The 24,196-nt window shown below is 33.1% G+C and overlaps 1 protein-coding gene across 1 annotated transcript; it reads left to right on the forward strand.

The window, feature by feature from the left end:
* The first annotated feature begins 18,947 nt into the window (after positions 1–18,947).
* LOC107888069 (uncharacterized protein DDB_G0271670) lies at positions 18,948–22,311 on the forward strand. Its single transcript, XM_016812236.2, has 3 exons — positions 18,948–19,115; positions 20,220–21,174; positions 21,515–22,311. Exons 2-3 carry the CDS (start codon positions 20,294–20,296, stop codon positions 21,747–21,749), a joined length of 1,116 nt encoding a protein of 371 aa, XP_016667725.1. The 5' UTR covers positions 18,948–19,115; positions 20,220–20,293; the 3' UTR covers positions 21,750–22,311.
* Positions 22,312–24,196: the final 1,885 nt, after the last annotated feature.

A 24,196-nucleotide genomic window follows, 5' to 3' on the forward strand; every position in this document is an offset into this window, starting at 1 on the left:
AGCTCAACTCCAAATATAAACATAGCGCCTATTAGCCATGAACTCAAGGTACTTACCTTTTCCGCTGTCCAAAATTGACTCGGTAAAGTCGCACCCTTCATGTAAATAATTTATAGAAAATATATATTGGGTTCGCACACATAGTGCTTAATAATCAACCGCGCACACTTAGTGCCATGCACTTTAAACTCACACACTTAGTGCCATGCATTTCAAGTTCGCACACTTACCTTTTCCGCTGTCCAAAATCGACTCGGTAAGGTCGCACCCTTAATGTAAATAATTTATAGAAAATATATATTGGGTTCGCACACATAGTGCTTAATAATCAACCACGCACACTTAGTGCCATGTACTTTAAACTCGCACACTTAGTGCTGTACAATTTAAACCCGCACACTTAGTGCCAATCTCATGACCGTGAACACTTATTGCCCGCACACTTAGTGCCGAAAACCAGCCACTCAATAGGCTTCACTTCCTTTTTACATTCGACAAATTTCATCTCTACTTACATATACATTTGTATACATTTCATCTCATTAAACACAATGGTATAGGTATTACGATCCTTTAAATCAATACCAAAGATATGCTTAATGACTTACTTGTGTTGGGTAAGATGGTTCCAACTCGGCTACTCGATGATCTTTTCTTTGCCTTTGCTCGATTCTCCTCCTTTAACTCCTTGAGCTTAATCAATAAATCAACTAGTTTAACCGCCTTGCTAAATATTTACAATCCAATGACACATGCATATGTATGTTAGTATATTCGGCAATCACCCTTACTAATCACCCACTTGATCAATTATGGAGAATCAAAGTTAATATCACAATGTGTACCCTATATGGCCCATTATACATAATCAAATTTAACATCATCTATATTTTTACTCATATGGCCGAATATACCTAATCATACATACACCTAAGCAAAAATAATTTCTAAAATCTTTATATCATTTATACACTAGTAAAGCATCCTCTCCCTTTCCATCAATTTAGCACATGCATTACTCATTAACCTACAAAAATTATATTCGGCCTTAGCACACAACTTGCTAGCCGATTCTTCCCCATCTAGCAACCAATGCACATATGTGCTCACTCAAAAATGCTAAAAAAAAAGAGATTCAAGAATCATCAATCCACCATCACATGCATCATTAACAAGCTTCATATTTAGCATGCAATGGCATTAACACAAACTCCACCTAGGCCGAATCTTAACTCATCTTCATGCCTCATCACCACAACATCAAACATCAAAATACCAACCAAGAATGTAACATGCATGGCCGAATATCATCTCCATCATTTAACAAAGTTTGAACCATGGCTAGGTAGATTTCAAACTTACAACTTAAAATATACATGAATCTCAAAGAATAATATCAAACATACCTCAATCTAGTTACATGCATGGCCAAACTTCCTCCTAATTCTCTTCCAAACCAAACATGAAGCAAGAACTCCTTCCTCCTCCCTTAGAATTTTCGGTCAAAAGAGGATGAAAAAGGATGAACAAGTTTTTCTTTTCCTTTCTTTAGCTCACGGCAATGGGGGGGGAAACAACCACTCATTTTTTTGTTTTTCCTTTCTTTATTACCCATACTCCTTATTTTATTTTTTTCCTACATACCTCACTAGGCCAACATGTTCCCAACATGTTTCCACCCATAGCATGGCCAACCACTAGCTCAAATTTTGGGTAATTTGACATGCAAACCCATCATTTTCACAACATGCATTAATAGACCATTTTAAATTAGCCTATCATATTTTCACCATGTCTCATATCGATCCCTATTTAATAATTTCTCATACAATTGGCAAAATTGGAGAATGAAACTTCCACATACTCATGTACACACATAATATGGAAATTAATTATTTTTATGACTCGGTTTTGTGGTCCCGAAACCACTTCCCGACTAGGGTCAATTTTGGGCTGTTACATTTGTAACCTATTTTCCTTTATACTCATTTACTATTAGATCTTAATATCTTTCATGGATCTTCCAACTCTTCACAATTTCTTTTCCTTATAAACCTTTTTCTATGCTCAAACATTAACATCACTTTTCCTCTTTTTTCCCCTAATAGTAGTTTTTCTTGTTACTATTCACCTATACTTCTTTTCCTAAATTTTTTTAATCACCATTCTTCGTCTTTTCAGAGTATAATTGTTCAACAAATTTTCTTCTCTACTTTTAAAAAATCAATTTATCCACTTATTAATACTCTTTACAGACTATTCCTTGGTTTTCTCAACAATTTATGAACAATACTTTATTTCATGTCTCTTAGAGCCATACTTAAAGAATCTTCAAAAAATATCCAATATTCACCTCAATGGGACTTTTCACATTTACCATAAGGTCAAATAGATATTTTCTTTAAACCTTCAATACTTGTATTGGAGATAACCCGAGTTCCTAATTTATCTTGCTCTTCTTGTTCTTAAACGGGTATAAATTCTTGAGCTTCTCTACCTTTCTTAGTTAAACGTGATAAAATTGGACTTGTTGCCACTCTTTTACATAAATTCTTTTCTCTTTTCTTCTTTTCAAGATTTATCTGACCAACAATTTATTCTTGAACTCTTTAAAGAATATCTCCAATTTATCTTCTCACTAAGATTTATACCTTAATAATGTTATGCTATTGATAGGTTTCACCTTCTTCTTTTTCTTTTTTAACAAAAAACACTACACTTCTTAACTATAACTTATCACCATTAGTACACCATAATACTATATATCATCAATCTTTTAGACTTATTCTATTATTTCCATCTATTTCCTCTTATTCTCTTATTAATATTGATTATTTACTTAACTAAGGTCTTTATTTCTCTCTATACTTCTTTCTTTAAAAATAATCATTTTCTGATCTTCATAATTGAATAATATTACTATTCTATTCTATTCTATTCTTATATTCTATCATCTCTTCTATTTCCAAAAGACCAACATTATAACAATATGCCAAACTTTTCGTTAATAAGCTCAAACTTTCTAAGTTCTCATTTTGTACATGTACAACTCTATATACTCATTTTCCTTCACATTCTTTAGTCTTTAACTTTTATTTTTTTCTTTACTTTTAACCACCTGAATTCATTTCTATGTTTTCTTCTGTCTCTGATTCTATATCTTTCTCCGAAAAATTCTCTATATTCAATTCTGAATTCTTTTCAAATCATCTTCTACAATCCAATTCAGAAATTCCTCAGGATCTTCTTCCTCTTTTATCTTTATAACGGGTATTAAATTTATAAAGTCTATTGATAATTTCCTAACAACTAATTTATCTATTCATGGCATGTCAATGACATTTTGCTTCCCAGTCAATTTACGTGAACCTAGACTTTATCTTACTATTTCCCTTGATCCATAAAATATTATAAACCTTGTGTAGCTTATAACTATATTCCAATAAGTTTGAGGTACCAATGTCTTCCAAAGTTATTCTAAAATCATTTGATGCGCCTGTTCTACTAATGTCCCTCTAAGGGTCAAGTATTGCATTTTATTCTTTCTAATCAATTCATGACCCTTCCATAACACTTTTTGCATCTTTCAATTTACGAAAATAAGATGTTGAACGATGTCTTCTTCTAGTTTAATTCTATAATCTTGCACTTCTCTTATCATCCTATCAACTTTTCCCCTTTGTACTAGAGTCGTTATCTCATCAAACAATATCAAATTCATTGTCATTTCTTTCAATATCTATGACAAAAATAAGTTTTTATTAAATTTCAGTATTTATCTATTTTCCTTTTCTATCATCATTGTAACACCCCTATCCCGTAACCATCGCCGGAATAGGTAAGGGGCATTACCAGAGAGATAAAACATTTCAGACCAATTCAGAATCACGGATATCATACAACATCATTGCATAAGCAATCATCTCTTAAGATGGTCTACGAGACCTAAAACATACTTTTAAGAATAGTCAGAACCGAACCGAACACATTCATAAATTTCAGAACTTAGAAAATATTACACTTCTATTGAGGTCACATGCCCGTGTGATCAAGCTGTGTGCCTTACATGGGCATCAGACACACCCATGTGAACCAGCCATGCCAAAATAAGGCACCAATACTGACTTTCACCCACGGCCAATAGGCATGCCCGTGTGCTATGGCTGTGTGATTCTTAGCTAGCTACTGACTTAAGCCCACGGCCATATGACACGCCCGTGTGTCAAAACCATGTGATTTTTAAGAGGTTACTACTTTTCTTACACGGCCACAAGGCACGCCCGGGTCCCCTGACCGTGTGGCACGATGCAGGCTTGTTTTAGGCCAACTTGCCACCCCTATATGGTTCTTTCCTATTAGTAATGTTAAACAACATTCATACAACAATTTTCAGCCAACTCCATGCTTAAAACATGCTTCATTACAACTAAATCATCATCATTCAACAACCTATTCAAAACCATACCAAAACTTAACACAAACATATCATTTGCTAGCCAACTCTCATGGAATAACATATATATACAAACTAAAGCTTAAATACATAGACATTCTAGCCTATACATGCCATACTTTAAGATATTTACACTTTCAAAAGTACCCAAATGAGTTTGATAGTGTGGTGACGATCCTCGACTATCCCCGAGCCTTCAGTAGCTACGATAACTGTAAAACAGATAGAAATCACACAAAGTAAGCTACAAAGAGCTTAGTAAGCCAAATACAATAGGTCTAACTACGAAAGCATATAGGTACAATTCAACCGTAAAGATTCATAGCCATTTCATAGAATAATTCATAAGCTTAACTATGCTCCTTTGTTTGCATATATGTCATGCTTCATTTCCAAATTCCATACATATTTCACAGAGACAGAGTCTTTCATATTCAGAAATTTAGTAGGATAAAAACGTACCTGTATAGGTTATACATATCATATACTCATTCTCATATTTTCTACGCTATCATCAGATGGTTCAGAAATGATACAGATACTCATAAACAAGTACAATGCTGACGTCCCGAACGTGGTCTTACATGTAATTCGATATCGATGCCTCTGTTCCAAACAGGGTCTTACACGAAATTAGATACGATGCCGATGTCCCAGACATGGTCTTAAATGTAAATCTCAATCAAGGCCTGTGTCCCAGACACGGTCTTACACGATATCTCAGATAGATGTCAACGTTCCTTTAGAAGCATACAAAGCTTTTCGGATACTAACATATTATCAGACTTTAGTCCAAAGATATTCATCAGGATCTCAAGGTCGTCCAATACAGATTATAGTTTATATATGTAGAACTCAGTCCATTTAACACATAATTGTAATTTGACTTACCTCGTACAGATTTTGGACGGAAAATGAATCGACTATTAAACTATTTTGGACTTCCCTCGATCTAAGTCCGATTTTCTTTGTTCTTGATCTAATACAATTCAAATATAACCAGTCAATCATTCATTTCATTCAAAATAATCCATGAACACATATTTAGGGCACTTTTCATTTTAGCCCTTACATTTTCACACTTTGACAATTTAGTCCATTTTCACAAAATCACAAATATACAAAATTCACCAAGACTATAGCTTGACCGAATATACATAGCTTCTATATAAGTCCAAATAACATATTTAATTCACAATTTAGTTCTTCAAAACCTCATTTTCACAAATTAGCAAAAATAGCTCCATTTCATCAAAATTCAAAGATAAACTTATAAATCATCTACCAAGTCTTCATAATTCATCCAAAAACATTTCAAAACTTATGATATCAACAATGGCATTTCATGAAATCTTTAACAGAAACAAAAATTCAGACACGTGTTTTGAAGAACACGAAGCAACGATCACAGAAACGTAGAAATTATCAAAAACCGAACAAATTTCATCCCTCAATTTAGCTACCAAAGTGCCAAATGTACAAAAGTTTCAACCCCTTCTTTCTTTTTCTAATTTTTGGCTAACATGCATGATAATAAAGCCACCTTTTGTTTTGTTTTTATTTATTTAAGCTTTAATTCAAAATTTGCAAAAATAACCTTTATTATAAACATCAAATTCACCTAACACATGTCCAATATTGTCCACTTACTTCATCTATGGTATAATTACCATGCAAGAACCCTTATTATAAAAGCCAAGGCCAATTAGCCCCATTAACAATTAGCATGCAACTTTTGCATTTTACGCGATTAAGTCCTTTGCATAATTAAGCACAGAAACAGACAAATTAAATCACAGAAATTTCACAGATGCAAATTCATTCACCATGGACACAGAAAATAATATTAAAATATTTTTCAGACTCGAATTTGTGGTCTCGAAACCACTATTCTGACTAGGGTCGAAATTGGACTGTTACAATCACTAACTAATTCAAAATTATTTCCTTATAAGTAAAGATTCAAATTTCCAAACTTATCAGTACTTCTAACATTGATACCACATCTCATCACATCGATATATCCTATACGGCATGTACTTCTAAACTGGTTCTCTACCCAATTATAATAAAACCAAGACTTTGATACCACTAAATGTAACACCTCTATACCTGGTTTAACCCAAGGAACTCGATATAGGAATATTACATTTGGTAACAAAACAATTTTGGCTAATCACTAATAAATTTAACCATTAAATGATAAAGTTTTCATTAAATTAATTCAATGTTATCATTCCCGATGTTCAGGGACATTATCGGTTAACCAACTATGCTCAGAAATGTTTAAATTATGACTTTTGTACAAAACAGGGGTAAAGTAATGATACTTTTGGCCAAAGTATCACTACTTTTCCTTCATTATTGATACCAACATAAAAATCGATGCCAAAAATGCATTTTGTTTCAAAATTTTTCAAAATCAAGCTCCAGGTATCGATACATTTGGTAAATTTTTGGACAAAACTGTAACACCCCCATGCCCGAAACCATCACCGGAGTCAAGCTTGAGGTGTTACTAAACTTATCTTACCTTTTAAACAACTCTAAACCACTTATTTTAATTTTCGGAATAAACTATTTTTCTGCGTCATGGTTACTTAAAAATTCATTTCTCGAGTTTGAAAACTAGAAATTAAGATCCGTAAATTTTTCCTGAAACTAGACTCATATATCTATCTATTAATTTTTTTCTAGAATTTTTTACTTAGCCAATTAGTACAGTTTATTAGTTAAATTTACCCTTGTTTTAGAATTCAACTGCACTAGCCTCTACTAACTACGAACCACTTTTCTCTCTGTACAAAAATCATATGACTATACAGTTTGTTTCTATTAAAACCAGATTCAATAAGGATTCTAACCATATAAAGTACACCACCTAATTATTTTTGTAAAATTTATGGTGAATTTCTAAAGTTGGAACAGGGGATCCAGAAATCGCTATAGCCCTATTTCACCAAAACTCAGATACCCTATAAAATACAAAACCTTTACCTGTTTTGCTTATTCCATATGAAAATAGACACAACTAGCTTTAATTTCATATATTATTCCCTATCAACCCATGTCTCTACAATCTCTTGTGATTTTTCAAAATCCCGTTATTTCTGATACTTGAATCTGTTTTTAAGTTACTTTCACATTTTTCTTAGTTTTCATGTGATAGTTACTACTTAATCATACATACTATTAAACATGTATATCATCAGCCACTCTATTAGCTAATCACTAGCAAGTATTTACACATCATTCATTGATCATATCATATCAAAAGAAACCAAGTTCCTATACATGACATACACAAAACGAAACGTCTAACTATACCAATGTGATTTCTTCGATAGTGTGATCGGGTCTCCGACGTTTCCTTCGATCCCTGAGTGTCTTGATAAAAACTATAAAAAAAAAGAAAATAAAGAGAGTAAGCACTAGGCTTAGTAAGCTTACAAGCAAATAAATTACAACATTCAACATAATGAATAATTATACATAATGTCACCTAGCCTCATAAACTTTCATTACTTCTCATTTTCTACCTTCTTCTTTACTCACTTACCTTCTTTCTTACCTGACCTTTCACTATTCATAAATATAATATACCTTCCCTTTTGCTGATAATTCACTGTAATTTAACGTGTACAATGACCCGTTGAACCACTCGGAATACTAAGGATACTAGGGTCGTTCCTGTCTATCAATATCCTGCTAATGCCATGTCTTCGACATGGACTTACATGAATTATTCCTGTCTCCAATGCCGTATATATATAATATGGGCTTACATGGCTCATTCCTGTCTCCAAAGCCATATATCTGATATGGACTTACATGGCTCATTTCTGTCCTGTCCTGTCCTGTCAACCCCAATATCCTAAGATTCCTAAGGTTCAAATGGGGTTTCCTAATGCTTTTTCTCTGTCAGTTCGCCTTTAATTTGACTTTAAATATTCAAATAAAATAAGTATATAAATGCTGGAAATTGACAATAATAATGTAAAATAAAAGAATATTGCATTTATTTACTGTAAACTTCCTCGGTACAAAATGTGACTAAACTTTACAATTTAGTCCTTTACTTTTTCTTTTCCCCGATCTACTCCCAAATTTCGCTCTTCTTGATCTATAATAGCAAATTTAACTTATTTAATATTCACATTTATCAAAACAGTCCTTGACCCAGACTTTGGCAAAATTACATTTTTGCCCCTAAACTTTCACATATTTGCACTTTTTCCCCAAGGCTCGTAATTTAAACTTCATCCTAGTTTCTTATGTTTTATGACATGCTGATCATTTTTCCCTTCTATGACAACATCAAATTCACACTCTAACATGGACTTATGACTATTAGGTATTTTTACCGATTAAGCCCTTTTACTCGTTTTCACTTAAAACCGAGTAGCACAAGTTGTCTAACATAATTTAAAACCTCATATTCTATCATAAAACATCAAAATAAACACTTTTCACCTATGGGTATTTTTCCAAATACGAACCCTAACTTAAATTATTGCTAGCATAAGCTTTATCGAGCTATTCGGACTCCGAAAACGTAAAGAACAATAAAAACGGGGCTTGGAATCACTTACTATGGAGCTTGAAGCTTGAAACAAACCCTAGATATGGAGAACCCTTGAAATTTCGTGTAATGAAGAAGATGATGAATTTTGTGTTATTTTTCCCTTTTTATTTCATTTAATATGCAAATGACCAAAATGCCCTTCCTTATTAAACTTTCAAAAATTCCATCCATGTCCTATTTTGTCCATGAACTTAGAAATTGGTCAAATTTTATTTAAACCCTCCTAATTAATATTCCAAAGCAATTTCATACTAAAATTTCTAGAATGCAAGTTTTGCAAATTATTCGATTTAGTCCCTAATCTCAACTTAAGCACTTTATGCATAGAATTTCATCACGAAATTTTCACACAATCATGCAATCATATCATGAACCTCAAAATAATAATAAAATAAATTTTTCTACCTCGAATTTGTGGTTTCGCAACCACTGTTCCGTTTAGGCCCTATTTCAGGATGTTACATTTCTCCCCCCTTTAGGGATTTTCGTCCCTGAAAATCTTACCTGTGAAGAGATTTGGGTACTGTTTTCGCATAGCCTCTTCGGGTTCCCATGTAGCCTCGTCTACCCCATGTCTATTCCATAGTACTTTCACAAGTGCAATACTTTTGTTCATTAATTGCTTTATCTACTAATACATGCTTGCCTAATGGATTCGATACTTTAATCACAAATTCTGTAGATTCTATAGGCATACTTGTACTAGACATCAATTTCTTGCAAACATATGAATGAGTTGAACCCGAATCAATCAAAGCAATGACATTAATATCATATAGAGAAAATATACCCGTAATCACATCGGGGAAGGATGCCTCTTCGCGTGCACGAATAGCATAAGTCCTTGCAGGGGCTCTAACATCTGGTCTCACAGCCGAATCTCTTGAGGTACCTCTGTTACTTGCTCCTACTCCCGGTTGACTCGGTGATCTGCCTCTAGTAGGAGCATTTGTAGATCTAGCACTCTGTGTTATCTCTCGATTAGCCACCTCTGGACATTCTCGTACAAAATGATCTGGAGCACCGCATTTATAACAAACATTTTCGTCGGCCCGACAAGGACGATAATGAAGTCTACCACACCGTGAACACCCTGATCTACCCTGTCCAACATTACCTACACTCGCAGTCGAGGTATTCTGAGCCTTCGAATCCTTAAATCTGCTGCCTCTATTCTGACTAGAATACCCGGCTGAGAAACTAGATCTGGTAGAAAACTCCTTTGGTCTTTTGGATGTAGCCTGGAATGACCTGCTCATCTGTCTCTTCTTTGTATCTTGTGTCTCTGTCTCAACTTTGCCTTTTGTTTTTAACAGCTCCTCTGCCTTACAGGCTCTCTCAACTAAAATAACGAACTCTTTTATTTCTAGGACACCCACTTACAGTCGGATATTATCATTTAACCCATCCTCAAACCTTTTACACATAATAGCCTCTGTGGACACACATTCTCGAGCATATTTACTAAGCCTGACAAATTCGCGCTCATAATCGGTCACTGTCATATTACCTTGTTTCAATTCCAGGAATTCCTTTCTCTTCTGATCAATAAACCTCTGACTGATGTACTTTTTACGAAATTCCTCCTGAAAGAAATCCCAAGTGACCTTCTCCTTTGGTACAACTGATACAAGTGTCTTCCACCAGTAGTAGGCTGAGTCTCTAAGAAGTGATACTACACATTGCATACATTCCTCGGGTGTACAAGATAATTCGTCAAAGACTCTAATAGTATTTTCTAACCAAAATTCTGCTCTTTCTGCATCATCATCTTTTGTTGCTCGGAACTCTTCTGCCCCTTATTTCCTAATTCTATCAACTAGTGGCTTTTCTCTTACCACTGTACCTGTGACTGGGGGAGCTTGAGCTACATGGGTAGCCTGAGAATCATTAGGGGGTGGAGGTCTAACTGTCGGATTCGTACGAACGAACTCGGCAAACAAATCATTCAAAGCTTGGAAGAGAGCTTCTCGAGTCACTCCTCCTTGATTAACTGTTACTGGCCTATTCTCAGATGGTGCTGCCCCTTCTGTGGGAGCAGACGCATCACTTTCTACATCATCATCACCAGCTCGCTCGGGATCCATTACTATAAAACAAAATATCTTAAAATCGTCAGGAGTCGTCACACTATCAAAATATAGGTATGGCATGTTTAGCTAGACTTTTACTCACACTAACTGTTCCGAGAATCGACTAAACCTGCTCTGATACCAATAAATGTAACACCCCCACGCCCGAAACCGTCACCGAAGTCAAGCTTGAGGTGTTACTAAACTTATCTTACCTTTTAAACAACTCTAAACCACTTATTTTAATTTTCGGAATAAACTATTTTTCTGCATCATGGTTGCTTAAAAATTCATTTCTCGAGTTTCAAAACTCAAAATTAAGATCTGTAAATTTTTCTTGAAACTAGACTCATATATCTATCTACTAATTTTTTTCTAGAATTTTTGACTTAGCAAATTAGTACAGTTTATTAGTTAAAGTTTCCCCTGTTTCAGAATTCGACTGCACTGGCCTCTACTTACTACGAACCACTTTTCTCTCTGTACAAAAATCATATGACTATACCGTTTGTTTCTATTAAAACCAGATTCAATAAGGATTCTAACCATATAAAGTAAAACACCTAATTATTTTTTTTAAAATTTATGGTGAATTTCTAAAGTTGGAACAAGGGATCCAGAAATCGCACTGGCCCTATTTCACCAAAACTCAGATACCCAATAAAATACAAAACCTTTACCTGTTTTGCTTATTCCATATGAAAATAGATACAACGAGATTTAATTTAATATATTATACACCATCAACCCATGTCTCTACAATTTCTTGTGATTTTTCAAAATCCCGTTATTTCTGATACTTGAATCTGTTTTTAAGTTACTTTCACATTTTTCTTAGTTTTCATGTGATAGTTACTACTTAATCATACATACTATTAAACATGTATATCATCAGCCACTCTATTAGCTAATCACTAGCAAGTATTTACACATCATTCATTGATCATATCATATCAAAAGAAACCAAGTTCCTATACATGCCATACACAAAACGAAACGTCTAACTATACCAATGTGATTTCTTCGATAGTGTGATCGGGTCTCCGACGTTTCCTTCGATCCCTGAGTGGCTTGATAAAAACTATAAAAAGAAAGAAAATAAAGAGAGTAAGCACTAGGCTTAGTAAGCTTACAAGCAAATAAATTACAACATTCAACATAATGAATAATTATACATAATGTCACCTAGCCTCATAAACTTTCTTTACTTCTCATTTTCTACCTTCTTCTTTACTCACTTACCTTCTTTCTTACCTGACCTTTCACTATTCATAAATATAATCTATATTCCCTTTTTCTGATAATTCACTGTAATTTAACGTGTACAATGACCCGTTGAACCACTCGGAATACTAAGGATACTAGGGTCGTTCCTGTCTATCAATATCCTGCCAATGCCATGTCTTCGACATGGACTTACATGAATTATTCCTGTCTCCAATAGCATATATATATATATAATATGGGCTTACATGGCTCATTCCTGTCTCCAAAGCCATATATCTGATATGGACTTACATGGCTCATTCTGTCCTGTCCTGTCCTGTCAACCCCAATATCCTAAGATTCCTAAGGTTCAAACGGGGTTTCCTAATGCTTTTTCTCTGTCAGTTCGCCTTTAATTTGACTTTAAATATTCAAAGAAAATAAGTATATAAATGCTGGAAATTGACAATAATAATGTAAAATAAAAGAATATTGCATTTATTTACTGTAAACTTCCTCGATACAAAATGTGACTAAACTTTATAATTTAGTCCTTTACTTTTTCTTTTCCCCGATCTACTCCCGAATTTTGCTCTTCTTGATCTATAATAGCAAATTTAACTTATTTAATATTCACATTTATCAAAACATTCCTTGACCCAAACTTTGGCAAAATTACATTTTTGCCCCTAAACTTTCACATATTTGCACTTTTTCCCCAAGGCTCGTAATTTAAACTTCATCCTATTTTCTTATGTTTTATGACATGATGATCATTTTTCCCTTCTATGACAACATCAAATTCACACTCTAACATGTACTTATGACTATTAGGTATTTTTACCGATTAAGCCTTTTTACTCGTTTTCACTTAAAACCGAGTAGCACAAGTTGTCTAACATAATTTAAAACCTCATATTCTATCATAAAACATCAAAATAAACACTTTTCTCCTATGGGTATTTTTCCAAATATGAACCCTAACTTAAATTATTGCTAGCATAAGCTTTATCGAGCTACCGGGACTCCGAAAACGTAAAGAACATTAAAAACGGGGCTTGGAATCACTTACTATGGAGCTTGAAAGCTTGAAACAAACCCTAGCTATGGAGAACCCTTGAAATTTCGTGCTAATGAAGAAGATGATGAATTTTGTGTTATTTTTCCCTTTTTATTTCATTTAATATCCAAATGACCAAAATGCCCTTCCTTATTAAACTTTCAAGAATTCCATCCGTGTCCTATTTTGTCCATGAACTTAGAAATTGGTCAAATTGTTATTTAAACCCTCCTAATTAATATTCCAAAGCAATTTCATACTAAAAACTTCCAGAATGCAAGTTTTGCAAATTATTCGATTTAGTCCCTAATCTCAACTTAAGCACTTTATGCATAGAATTTCATCACGAAATTTTCACACAATCATGCAATCATATCATGAACCTCAAAATAATAATAAAATAAATTTTTATACCTCATATTTGTGGTTTCGCAACCACTGTTCCGTTTAGGTCCTATTTCGGGATGTTACAAAAACACTTGAAAAACTTTCTAAAAACTCCTTGCACTATTTTCAAACCATTTCAAAGTTTAAAACCAATTCAAAACAGTCCTAAATCAACCTCATTTAACAAGTATTCAACCATCGATGCATGCATGCATTTAGATTTTAATAATTCAATTCAAATATCACTAAAGTTGCTCATTAGACACCAAAATAAGTAAAGTTTTCATAACTTATATTTTAGTCCCTATTACTTGGAACACACTTGATTTCCTAAGTACATGTTATTTTATTCCAAAATATAAACCATACTATCTTGGCACTTGGAGATGTGATGAGATGGATGTCCACGACCTCAACTGTGACTCTTCAAAAATCGTTGTACCTACGTGTTAATAATAAATGCGTTAAGTCTGTGAAGACTTAGTAAATACCCATGATATTCAAAATCTATTAAATTCATTAATTCTTAATACTTCATTTCTTTGTTTACGTATCCTATTACATCTCAATTTCTTATTATCATATTTATTTGTCACTTTTTACTTATTTCACAATTTAGTTCTTAAGTCCTCAATTCAACCCATAAGAACTTCCTACTCTTTTAATACACGCATCATATTTGAACATTTGGTATAAATTTCCATCATTTTTTCATAAAAATTTATCTTTTCTTTTACAAAATACTTTTACACATTTATCTTCCCTTCTTTATCGTCCTCATATTCCCTTAGACATATTCGATTTACTTATATTTTCACTTTTTAGATTCAATATTTCAATCATCAATCAGTTATTATACTTTTGTTTATAATGAAAATTATTTGCTTTTTTAACAGCGGCCCAGTAGACTAAACAAAATACTTAGGATATACGGCACTAATACAGAGGTGCACTAAAATGCAATAATAGAACAGTAGGCACCATAGTGCAAAATTGTAGCCATCGAAGCGCAAAATGATAAGCATTGAAGTGCGAAATACTAAACGCTAAAGCGTAAGACAATAAGCGCGCTAAAATTTCCTTAATGACATGCCATCTATATCCCAATAGTTTTTTATCTCCTTTACTTGGGCAAATCATATAATGCACTCATATCACATTTACGCTTTTTCACAATTTAATCATTGTAACAATATTTAGTATAATTATGTCTTCCACTCTCAATAACACATGTAACTTGTCTTCATATTTAATAATCTTTCATAACTCACTAACAATTATTATTATACATTTCACATAACACTTTTATATACTTTATAATTTAGTCATCATTACAACATTTCATGTAACAATATCTTTCCCTTTCAATAACACATATAACATATCTGAATACTATTTAATATTTCCATAATTCACCACAATAACTATTTTTACATATTAAGTGTATGCACTTCACTTTTACTGTTTCTAACATAAATTTTTCCAAATTCACGATATAGCCCCTAATTTCCACAACTTAGAAAATAATTGTAGTTTGGAATACAATATTCATATATTCTTTTATTTTTCAACATATTTTTTATTTATCAATATTTTCTTGTAAATTTTATAACTTTTCAATTTAGTCACCTCTTAACATAAAAGTCCTTTATTCACTATTTAATCATAGTAAATAAATTTTCTTTCTTATTTCATGTAATTCACATGATTAATCCCAATATCTTATTTTACATACCCAATTTCTATGTATTTCACTTATATTATTTCTACCACATATAGTTTTTAAGCCTTTTAATTTAATCCTAGTTTCCTCGTATTTTTTCATAGTTTCACTTATTCAATACTTTGTGTATTTTTCACTATTACATAGGACATCTATTATATATATTTCTATTATAATTTCCTATTTCTTATGTTAAATCATTTCACATCTTGTTCCACTAACTTACTAATATCTCACTATGTTAAAACTAACGCCGATAATGATAATATAGAATGATTGCAAAGAAAAAAAGTAAAAAAAAAACACATACACAAATTTTATGTGGAAACCCTTTCGGGAAAAACCCACGAGCAGAGGAGGAGAAATTCACTAGTGTTGAAAACTTAATGATACAAGAGGAGTTTCAACTACATTTATTTAAAGGTTGAAAAACCTTATTCTAATCAATGTCAATTAGAAAAAGTGTAGTTCTATATGGATTCTACTTGTGATGCATGGTTCGTACATAGATCCATAACTTTACCACTATATTATCTTTAACAAGGATTTGGGTCACACAACTCTAATACACTAAGTTCACATTATAATCCTTAAATATCAAGAAAGTTCATGGGTACTTACTTCTTTTCTATCCAAAATCACTTGTTATTCTCTTTTCTTTATCATTTGATTCACTTTCTCACTTCTTCCTTCATCAACATGTCAAAAACATAATACTTTCCCTAAGAAATCTTGAATTTAATATCATTTCTATATTTCTCTATTACTACTAAACTCAAAAACAACATATAAGCTTAACATCCATACATTGTTCTCTTGAAACCAAACTTTAACATGACTTTCTCTCTTCCAACTTCTATTTTCTTGAATCTAACTTGATATTTCTAGCTCCTCATGTCCTCCTTATCATTTTTCTCTCTTGGTGGCTATGAAAATTCTTTTGGTTTCTAGGTGAAAATGATGGATTTTTGTTGGAAAAAACAATTTGTGATGAAAGCAAAATTCTCTCTTTTTCCTTTCCCATTCACATTGAAAGCATGGAAAAAGGACGATTTCCTTCATTTTATATTAATCATTTAATAATAAAATATTACTAAAAATATAATTAAAATATTAATTAAATAACATTATCTAATTAAGTAATTAAAAATATCACCAAAATTATCATTACTCTTCAAAATTATCTTTCTTGCTAATGACCATTCTGCCCCTTATGATCCTTCAAAATTCCTCCATTGAATCATCACTTATTTTAGTAAAATTGTAATTTGATCCCTCATACTTTTTTCTACTTATTCAGTTTGGTCCTAATTCATCCATTTTCCTTAGTTTCTTTATCCTTCCACCCTTAAATATTTACACTATTGGCCATTCATCTTTTTTATATTTACACTTTAACCCTTCAAATTTTGAGTATTTACTCTTGGGCCACAAAAATTTTCTCACATTTATGATTTATTCCTTACTTGAATCAATACATCATAATGTACTTCTTAATCAAGAATTTTTTTAATTGATATAACTCAACTTCTCCCATTTTTATCACTTTTATTTCCTTTTTTTTTCTCTTTATTTCACTTTATTGAGGACAAAATCTCAATTTTTCACTGCTTTCATATTGTAGAGACTTTTAGTGTGTTAAAATATGAGCCCGAAAGGCCAAAACAGAATTTCACGAATTAAACAATTCAATTTGAAAATGATTTATATCTATATTGTTATGGTATTGAATATGATTGTGAACTCTATTGACATTAGAATGTAAAAATGATATGCATATTAGATTGGTTAATTGGGTTATGCATGGTTTGATTTATAATATGTAAATGTATTCTTAGTAGCATTTTTTGGTTTCTGTATTGAATAAGAATTTGTATGAATGGTATATGAATTAGGTGATAATAGAATTTGTATTGGATGTATACAATTGATATAAGCTTTTATTGCATTGACTTGAATATGAAAATACCACTGAGCTTTATCACTCAACATCTTGTTTGTTTTCTTTGTGCGTAGATATAGGTACATCTTAAAGTCCCTATAAGTAATTCCAGCATCCAAGAGGCAATCCCCGACTAAACAATATTTGTAAAGTTCTCTTTCGTTTAGTATATGACATGCACCTAAGATTTGAACCAATTTTGTATCTCAAATGATCATTTTGAACAAGTGTTGTTAAAAGTTAACTTGGTTTACCATTTTGGTATGTTTTGGCATAAATACAATTGGTATGTTATTAGAATTTATAGATATTGAAGTGTTTAAATAGTCAATCACGTCGCAATAAGGTCCTCTCAACGTCGCGAGAGAAGAGACTAAACAGAGAGTTACGTCATGACAATGTACTCTCAATGTCCCGACAAGCCAAGTCAGTATGTTGCGTCATGACGAGGAACTCCTGAAGTTGTGATGTCAACCTGACATTATGAATTCTTTACAATTTGGTCCTAATTTGACCTCGGGTAGTAATAGAGTTTTCGTAAGCTCGTATAATTCCCAAAAATGATTATGTATCGTATTATGCACATGTTTTACTTATACTTGAATGTTAAATTGTTTTAAATCGAATGTAATTTGATTGTAGTTGCTTCGACAATGAATGTTGCACCTTATAGCTTGAATCCGGTGATCGACTCGGGTATCGGGATGTTACACAATTTTCGTAATTGATTTTTTTGTCTTAATTTCATACTCGATTTTGACCTCAATGATTAATTTGGTACTTAGACCGATCGACATCATGTGGCCTAATGAATATTTGACATTTGTGCTCTAGTAAAAAAAAAATACTTAAATGGGAAAGAAGAAAAAGGCTTAGTACCAATTGAAGCTAAACTTAGGTGCCAAATTAAAACCAAAAAAAAAAAATCAGATACCAAACTGAATATTAAAACCAAACAGTATCAAACACAATATTAATAAAAAATATTAAGGGTAAACTACAGTTAAGGTCACCCAACTATAGTTTTTTTTCTTTTTTGGTCACTCCACTATAAAGAGTTACAAATAGTTACCCAATTATTAGTATATTTCTTTTTTGGTCACCTAAATATGAAAAGTTAAAAAATGACCACACAACTATTCAATTTTGTTTTTTAGGGTCATAAGTTGGCTAACGTAAAAATAGAAACATCCAAAAATCCAACATAGTTGAGTGACCAAAAAAGACAAAATTGAATAGTTAAGTGACTATTTTGTAACTTTTCATAATTGGGTTGACAAAAAAAACATAGTTGGGTGAGTACTAATGGAATTTACCCAAAAATTAATGATAAAAGATGGCGCCAAACACAGATATGGTGAAATTAGTTACAAAATACAAAATAAAACAGAAATTCAGAAAAAAGCGCTACTCCGTTCAACTACAATCTGTCTCCTACAATTTTCTTTTCTTTTTTTTAATTTTAATTTTAATTAATTATTTTTACAACATTTACTTACAAATCATAACTCAAAAAAAAATGGTTGATATTTTGCTTGTCAAATACCTGTTCAAAGTTTTTGTATTTTTTAATGTCTGATTTTTTAAATTTTTTATTTAATATGTAAATGCGAATTTTAAATACTTGTTGAACGCAGAAAGGCAGTTGAGGGTCGGAGGCTGCCTCCGACGAGTTTGATTTCAGCAGGTGCTTAATGTTCCAAATTAAGCTTTTTTCTCTTTCTCAATGATTTTTCTTTAATTTTTTAAAATTTTCTGTTTTGAAGATTATTGGTTGAATGATTTGATAATTGTAGCTTATCTTTGTGATGAAAATGGTGTCGATGATTTAGAGTTGAACTTTTTTTTTTTTTAAGTAATGCAGAGACAAATTTGTTTGTTCGATGAATTAGCGAAGAAAAACGTTATCAAAATTCAAGGTTTTTGTTTGAGGGTCTAACCCTCAGAACATGTTGCTTTGGTGAGGGGGGGTTGTTAAAGTTATTTGAGAAGAAAAGGCATACACAATTGCGTATAAATATACTTAAACCCAAGTTTTATACATTATTGGACTCAAACTAGTGCTTTATTTAGCATTTCCACCCAAGTTTTATATATTATTGGGTTCATCTATTATCATGCGCAATTACTTATGGTTCACTTTCTCAAGCATGCACGTTTGTTTTGCTAAGTTATTTGAGAAGAAGAGTCATGCACAATTGCGTATAAACAGGCTTAAACCCAAGTTTTATACATTATTGGACTCAAACTCATACTTTATTTAACATTTCCACCCATAAATGCCTTATATGTTATTGGTGAGTTCATCTATGATCATGCGCAATTACGAATGGTTCACTTTCTCAGGCATGCATACTTGTTTTGTTTTAGAAACTTGAGTTGGGAAACAAAACCCCCCATTAAAGGTCAATGCTGAAGGTGTTGAGGGTCTGACCTTTAACAAATTTCAAACTTGATTGCAAAATTTCTTCAATATCTTATTCTTTATCAGATATATGATTTTAAAAAATAATTGCTTCATCCACATAGAACAGCATGCGGTGTTTTCCCCAACGTCCTCAAGAAAGATGTTAAAAGTTGAAATTTGAAGAATGTATTCATTAGCTTTCCTGAATTAATGTTGCAAAACATGCTGTTTGGTAAAATGTCAAGATATGATGAACTGCATTTGCTTAGGATATATATATATATGTTTTTCCTTACAGATTCCTTCAATTTTTGCCATTTATCCCTGCTTCATTCATGTATGGATATGGATGAATTTAGTATTAAAAGGGGTTTATGTTCCTAGGCAATGTCAACCTCTTAACTCTTCATGGAAATGGCGACCTAATTTGGATTTCACCTAGTTCCTTTTTTTAAGTTATGGACATTGGCCGTGGGAAGGGAGCCAGTAAGTGTTCAGAAACAGGCACAGAGGAAAGTGATGGGAATGGAATCAGTAAGCATTCATTGATGCATCCGGAACTTGTTGGAAACCAAAGTTATACACATTCGAGTGGGACGAGTACTGGAACCAGTGATCATTCACAAGAACATATAGAACTTGGTGTTGCAAGTGAGCTTTTTTACTTCAACCAGGATGTATTCAATGGAACCGAAAGTAGTAAAGTCGTCTCAGCCAAACAGCAGAGACTGTCCTCTTCATCCTCATCCACTTCATCTACAGATGATCAGTTTCAAGCTAATAAAAAGTTATCAGATTCCAGATCAGGCATAGCTTTCACTTCTTCTTCTAAACGTGATGATGAACATCATGTCTCTGCTACTGCAACATCTACATCTCGAGTTCCTAGTTTTCTACATGGACCAACAGTGACAATATCCCCTCCACTCCAAATGATGGACCAAGAGGGAGGATATGATCCTTATAGGATTTCCTCTTCGGTCTTCAAAAGAAGAAATTCCTTAACACCTGCAGATTGGAGTATTGCTTCTAATGAGTCATTATTTAGCATTCAAGTAGAGAACAACAGTTTCTCCAGAGAGCATTTTCTGAACTCAAAATCCGGAGAATTTTCCAAATCAGATGAGGAGTTATTCGCGTTAAGCCCATCCACTGACAAAAAGAGTGTTGAATTTGAAAAGAGTGAGGGAACTTTGATATCAGATGATGGTGCACAGGATAAAACAGACCCAAGTGCTGAAGAACCAAATGAGGAAAAGCCAACATATCCACCGAGATTCTGGACCTCACCCACCCATTCCGATGTTGGAACCAGTGTAAATTCCTTTGCCTTTCCAGTGTAAGTTAACACCATTCTCTTTCACCAATAATCCTACTTTTGACAATCATGTGCTTCACTTGTTATATTATATATATGCCTTGTGGAATGAGAATTTGTAGCTTTTTTTCTCCATGCAAAACAAGATAGATGCCTTAATTCCTTTCCCTGGGATCTATGTAGTTGTTAATGTGAACCTGATATTCGACATGCCAACTTGTATGTATGTATAAAAATATAGAAATTTGTAGCTTTTTATGCAGTTATTGCTTGCTGCATAGTGCATACCATATGTGCTCATGCATGTCATATGCAGTTACATTGTAGGTGTTGCAACTTAATTTATATTGGATCATTGCAGCCTTGAAGATGGCAGAAATGTTGTTTCCATGGAAGAAAAAAAGGAGCAACAGCAACAGCAACAAAGACAAGGACGAGAAGAAGAACAAGAGCCCTTGTCATCTTCAACACCCTCGAAATTATCTTGCTGCGGAAACTGTTGCTCTTGTTTTCCTTCTTGTCAACGGCAATGGCAATGCTGCACATGGCATTGGCACTGGTGTCGCTCCTGTCACAATTGTTGTCAAGGAAAATGACATTGAAAAATACTCTCAACCCGCCCTCTCCTTGCCGAAAACAAAAAAATCCTTTGGAAAATCTATGGCTTATATTACAGGATGTTTGCTCTGATCTGATGTTATTTAATCAATCATGACTTCTCCGTAACTGAAAAGGCTCTCATCATGAACTTTCACATATATATTTCTCTTCTCATATGCATGATTATGTCAGAAATTTGAGGCAATGGTTGAGAAGGGAAAAAACATCTTTACCCTACATGATTTGGAAGGTGGGTTCCAATTTTTAGGTAGTTATATTGTGAATCTATATAGCTCTGTAATTCATACATCTAGTTTATTGATACATTAGCTTCCTCAGATATTTTTTTCCACTCACTGCCTGCTTTACCTAACCTTATTTTTCTTATTTTGTTTCTCAATCTTTAAATCTTAGTTATATTGCATTTTCTTAGATGGAAAGTTTACTCAACTATCAAAATTTTAATAGTATTAATGTGATAATTCATGTTACAATTCACGTGTATTTTATAAAAAAATTTGTTTATATCAGTAAAGAAATACATGTGAATTATTATGCAAGTTGTCACTTTATTGCTATTAAGATTTTATTAGTTTAGTAACTTTTTCTTTCCAAAACAAAACAATTTGACTAAACTTCAAAGGTCAAAAGTTAAAGTGATAAAAATATAAAAACAAAATAACAATATAGGTAAATGTTAAGAGCTAAATTTATTATTATGCTTTTAATTTTCATCACATACAAATTTTCAATCACATCATAGTTATGGTTGAAAATTTTAAATTGATATTTTGATTCAATCAATTAAACAAAATAATTGGTTGATTCGACTATTTGATGACCCAAATTAAAATTGAAAAATTAAACAAAAGGTTAGATTTGTTAATAAAAATAAAAATATAAAAAAGCGGGAAATGGGAAAATCTTAACAGCACATTTGGTTGGAGGGAATGGAATAGGACTGTAACACCCCGAACCCGAAACCGACACCGGAGTCGAACACGAGGTGTTAACTGACTTTAACCCCTTATAAAATTTATTTTCCAGACACTGCCCAATCTGTGTACTAGTCGTTTTAAAAATCATATCTTGAGTTTCGTAACTCAAAAATCAGTTTCGTGATTTTTCCCAGAAACTAGACTCATGTGTCCATCTATGTATTTTTTTCTAGAATTTTTGGTCGGGCCAATTAGTACAGTTTATTAGTCAAAGTCTCCCATGTTGCAGGGGTCGACTACACTGACCTTTGCCCATTACGACTTGGATATCTCCCTGCACGGGGCTTCAATACTGATGCCGTTTGTTTCTATGAAAACTAGACTCAGAGAGGAATCTGTACATATATGGTACGAGCCCTAATTATCTCTGGTTAATTTATAATGAATTTCCAAAGTCGGAGCAGGGAATCCAGAAACCGTTCTGGCCCTGTCCCACAAAAATCTGATTATCTCTTAATATACTGCCCATATGATCTTTTCGTTACTTCCTCATGAAAACAGACTCATCGAGCTTCGATTACATAATTTATTCATCAATTAATTCCACTCCTACTATTTTTAGTGATTTTTCAATCTCATGACACTGCTGCTGCCAGCATCTGTTACGAAAGTAACTAGGTCCATTTCATGCCTACCCTTGATCCAACTCAATCGAACATTCGTGCCATTTTCGCATGGCTTAAAGTTTACATGCCAAAGTTCAAAAACAACGTAATAGATTATACATGCCAAAATGTTCTTCTAAGCCAACTAAGAAGAAAGTACCAAAACTTGCTATCCGGTGTGATGACTTCGATGACGGCCTGACCCCGCAAAAATAGATGAGTCCAAGCAACCTATAATGGGTGACAAGGAAACACCGAGTGAGTTTATAACTCAGTAAGTCATAAGCAATGCACTACCATCCATCAACAACATTATCACAAGAGGAAACAAAATGGAACGAGACAATTTACTCCATCCATACCGAACCATACCATAGTTCCTCCAACCTATCGATTCAGTTTCATATCAATCCATGCATTCACATTCCATATACTCATCAACAGGACATTGAGGCATTTTCATAAATCAATTTATTTTCGTTACAATCAAACGACTAAACGGCCTTTCACCCATCCTACGATAAATTTTATGTACGTGACTTCAAGTATATTTGTCACATAGGTTCAAACTTACCGAGCTCAACACCAAGTATAAGCATAGCACCTATTAGCCATGTACTCAAGACACTTACCCGATCCGCTGTCCGCGATCGACTCAATAGTGTCGCACACATAGTGTCCATAATGATTCACGAATGTATATTGAGTCCGCACACTCAGTGCTATATAATCAACTCGCACACTTAGTGCTACGTAATCAAATCGCACACTTAGTGCTACATAGTCAAACTCGCACACTTAGTGCCGCATGGTCAATTCGCACACTTAGTGCATCATATT

The sequence above is a fragment of the Gossypium hirsutum genome, chromosome A13, assembly GCF_007990345.1.
Source record: "Gossypium hirsutum isolate 1008001.06 chromosome A13, Gossypium_hirsutum_v2.1, whole genome shotgun sequence".
In the NCBI taxonomy this organism is placed as follows: Eukaryota; Viridiplantae; Streptophyta; class Magnoliopsida; order Malvales; family Malvaceae; genus Gossypium; species Gossypium hirsutum.